At 62.3% G+C, this 4,152-nt stretch overlaps 1 protein-coding gene across 1 annotated transcript; it reads right to left on the bottom strand.

Annotated features, from left to right (window-relative positions):
• Window positions 1–1,378: 1,378 nt before the first annotated feature.
• Window positions 1,379–2,592, bottom strand: HAND1 (heart and neural crest derivatives expressed 1). The gene is made up of 2 exons (XM_057380924.1): window positions 2,086–2,592; window positions 1,379–1,480 (listed from the first exon to the last, which is right to left on the bottom strand). The coding sequence occupies exons 1-2, from the start codon at window positions 2,590–2,592 to the stop codon at window positions 1,379–1,381; spliced, it is 609 nt and encodes a 202-aa protein (XP_057236907.1).
• Window positions 2,593–4,152: the final 1,560 nt, after the last annotated feature.

Raw genomic sequence — 4,152 nt, 5'->3', positions numbered from 1 at the left:
CTCAGATTAGCCCTGGAATAAYGTACAACTTTTCTCTGGCTGTTTTTCTTTGTCCCAAGCAGCCGCCCGAGTGTCAGGATTTATCCTGGGAAGCACAGCGTGGCCAGGCTGGGAAGGCAGGATCAGGCTCTGAGCCCGTGCACGGATGTCTTGGAACTTTTAGGAGAGAGCACCATGTGTGAACAGTATAAAGGAATGAAGATTTGGCTTTAATTACTAAGGATTRTTAAGGATTTATGCCTGAGTGGTGACAGAGAAGACTTTGGGCTGCGCGAGCCTTGCTGTGTCTGGGGCTGGTGGCATCCACCGTGTTCAGATGGCGAGGAGGGGACGCTGCTCCTTCAAAATGTGGCCGAGGCAGTGCCTAACAGGGGATCCCAGTGAGAAAGTGCTGCCGGTGCCAGAGCCGAGCGAGCTGTCCTGGCCGGACAGGGGAACCGAGCCCCAGTTTTCTGCGTGGCAGCTCTGGGGCTCCAGAGCTCTACGGTGCCATCCACACCCTGGGAAGGCCTGGTCCCGCCATCCTTCCCCAAGACAAATAGAGTGCAGTCTCTCTAGCAGCTCTCCCGGGCTGGGAGGGAAGGGGTTGTAGGGCAGGGGCAGAGTTCGTGCCCCGGGGTAGGCTGCGGGTACACCTTTGCAGGGCTCTACCAGCGGTGAGAACACGGCATGAACAAACCTCAAAGGATCCCGAGCGCCGCAGGGAGGAATTCCCTCACACGGATCGGCCCCACAGCAGAGTACTGACTTCAGGGATGTCCTGAATCCCGCAACATTCCCATCACAGAGGATCCGGCCAGAGCAGCGCGATTGCCAGAGCAGGAGAAAGCAGAGGGCTCGGAACCGAGGCTATTTGCATAAAGTTTAAATTTTATTTTATTAATTTTTTTTTCTTTAGCTATTCAGTTTTAAATACGTGGTGTGGCGMGCTCGGTCCCTCGGGAAGTGGTCATGCAGATCTGAGGTAGAAAACCCGGCACAGGAGTGTTCCCAAATGCACCTCTAGGTAGTTTCACCGCAGCCACACGTCGGTCAGGCAGCGGACGGGGAGAGGGGACGGGGGGCTCTATTTACAACAGCAAACGAATCGAACCGGCCGGTCCGGCAGGGCAGGAGCCGCCGATCGCTGCTGGCAGCGGGAAGGAGCAACGATTACTGCAAATGCGGGAAGGGGACAGGGGGAAAGGGCCCGGCTGGTCCCGCTGCCGACGGGGCGGGCAGGACCCGAGCCCGTAAAGAGCTCTCGCCTTTCTCCCGCGGAGCATCCCTCCGGGCGGGGGGCAGCCGGGCCGGCTCCCCGCATCCTGCGCCTGGATGGGCTCCGGGGCCGGGCTGGGCTCTCTCCGACATTGCACATGGAGGGGCGGCGGGGCAGCTCTCAGGGGTTCAGTTCCAGAGCCCAGACCTGCTGGGGCCAACCCGTCCGGCCCTTCAGCTTCTTCTCGCCGTGACCCAGAGGCTGCGAGTAGACCTCGGGCTGCTGCGGGAGAGGAGACGGGGAYAGGAGGGAGAAAGGAGCGGTCAGGAACGGAGCGGGGTCCGGGTCGCCCGCCCGCCCCTTTCGCCCGCCGCAGGGCTGCAGCCGGGCCCGGCAGCTCCGAGCGGCTTTGCCAGCCCGAGGACAAAGAGGAGCTTTTGGGGTCCCCACCCCACCACCCGCCCGCTGCAGCGCGGGGAGAAGCGGCCGCCCTTGCACCGAAAAGTTCCTGCGTCCACTCGTCCKGGGAGAGCGCCCGGGAGAGGTGAAGGACAGACCGGGGGAGAACAGACCGGCCAGCCCCGGTCCCGGGGGCTGATCCATCACGGACAGTGCTCGGAAAAACTCCCAGGCCGTCGGGAGCCCTCCGGGCAACTCGGGCAGACTATTCTCCACCGAGTTTCTTTCCATAGATTTTAAAATTATTATTATTATTATTATTATTACTATTACTATTACGCTGCAGTGTAAAAAAAAAAAAATTAGGAAAAAAGGCTCCAGCGAGGCCAGGAGAGTTTGGAGGTTTTTCCCCCCATAGACCCGGCTTTTTTTCCCGCCCGCTGCCGGCCCACGGAGAGCAAGGACGCGGGTCCCGATCCGCCTCTTACCGTCTCCCTTTTCCTCTTGTTCTCCCTGCCGTCCGCCTTCTTGAGTTCGGCTTTGAAGCCCTCGGTGTCCCCGGGCTGGCTGTCCTTGGCCAGTACCTCCATCAGGTAGGCGATGTAGCTGGTGGCCAGGCGCAGGGTCTTGATCTTGGACAGCTTGGTGTCGGCGGGCACGTTGGGGATGCACTCGCGGAGYTCGGCGAAGGCGCTGTTGATGCTCTCCGTCCTCCGCCGCTCYTTCTTGGGTCCCCCGACACCTTTTCTCCGTCCCAGGCGGCCGCTGAGAGCCTCCAGGCGCCCCGGGCCGGCCGGGCCGTACTCGGCGGGGCCGTAGTTCGGGCTCTGCCCGGCGAGCTCGGGGGTCCCCTCGGCCGGGTTGAGCACCCAGCCGGGGAAGTAGGCGCGCTCCTGGTGGCACCGCGCCGCCGGCCCGAAGAGGAAAGGGTCGTGCAGCATGTGGTGGTGATGGTGGTGGTGGTGGTGATGCTGGTAGCCCCCCACCAGGTTCATGATCCGCTCCGCTGGCCCCGGGGGCCGCTCAGCAGCGCTCCATGGCCGGGCGGGAGGCGCTCCCCGCCGGGCGGGCTCGGCGGGCTGCGGGGAGCGCTGCTCCGGCGCGGGGCTGCGGTGGCGGAGGCGGCTGTGGGCTTYGGGGATTTGGGTTAGTTGTTTGGGGTTTTTTTAACCCCTTCTGGAGTCTCCCGACCCTGCCTTTATATAGGGCCGCGGCCCCCCCGCCGTGGAGCCAATGGGCAGGGGAGGATGCGCGGGGGCCCCGGGGGGAGCGGGGCGGCGGAGGGGGCGTGAGCCGTGCTCCGGGATCAGGGCTTTGGGCTCACACCTCCGCCACTTGCCCTCTGTCCCGCCTGCTCCTTGCTCTCAGGGACAAGGGGGTGAGGAAGACCCGAGGGGCACCCCAGCCCCCGGCCCGGAGCGCTTCGATCCTCGCCGAGGAGCCGCGGGTGTCCGGACCCCCGACGGCGGGGCAGAGCCGGGCCGTGTGCGCGCTCCGGGACCGCAGTGACACGGGGACTTCTCCTTTCCCAACGCCGAGATCCCCGCGGGGCAGGCTCGGGTCCGTGCGAACGGAGCGAGGGGAGCGGCGGGGCCRGCGGGCAGCGAGGGGTGATCGGGGCGGCGTTTGGAGCCGGGGAACGGGGAACGGGGACAAGAGGGGCCAAAGGCATCAGACTGAAGCTGGGCCGGGTACTCCTGGAGTGGGCACCCTCCCTGCACATGGGGATCCTGCCCCACGCCTGCTCCATGCGCTGCACAGCTGCACACGGGTGTGCACTGCATGCGTGTACAGCACACGAGTGTACAGCAATGCACGCTGCACGAATCCCCACTGCACGTGTGTTGGTTACACCGCACTGCACACGTGTACAGCACACGAATGTAGAGCACACACATGTACAGCAATGCACGCTGCACGAATCCGCACTGCACACGTGTACAGCACACGAATGTAGAGCACACACATGTACAGCAATGCACGCTGCACGAATCTCCACTGCATGTGTGCTGGTTACACCACACGCTCTGCTCACACCCGTGTGCTGCACACGCTGCCCACAGGCACCATAAAATGCTGCTCACAGCACATCACAGCACAGCACACCATGTCACAACACACCATGCCATGCCACGCTACGCCACGCCACACCACACCACTCCCTGTGTCACACACACACCCCACAAACATGTCACACACATTCACCCATGTACGGCAGCAGCAGGGGTGTGCTGCACACACAGTGCCACATAAGTATGTTACACACACACACACGCACACACACACACACACGTGTGGCACACACAAACCTATCAAACGCATGGCTTATGTGTGTGCTGCACACGCAGAGTGCATAGATACATAAATATATCAAAATTATACTATCCATGCACAAAAACTTATTTAYAATAGGGAGGTGRGGACCTGCCCTGCSTCTCTCTGTCCCAGTCTGGGAATCWGCTGGGGTTGGGAYCTTGTACTTCACCAGTGCCCCAAACCCAAGCCCAGCGTGGGGCCCTGAAGCAGTCAGCACATCCTGCTCTCCTCCGCACCCA

Source organism: Malurus melanocephalus, unplaced genomic scaffold (genome assembly GCF_030028575.1).
Source record: "Malurus melanocephalus ecotype Western Australia unplaced genomic scaffold, MMel_1.1 scaffold_482, whole genome shotgun sequence".
In the NCBI taxonomy this organism is placed as follows: Eukaryota; Metazoa; Chordata; class Aves; order Passeriformes; family Maluridae; genus Malurus; species Malurus melanocephalus.
Note: the sequence above shows the minus strand (reverse complement) of the source record. Positions and strands in the feature narration are given on the sequence as shown.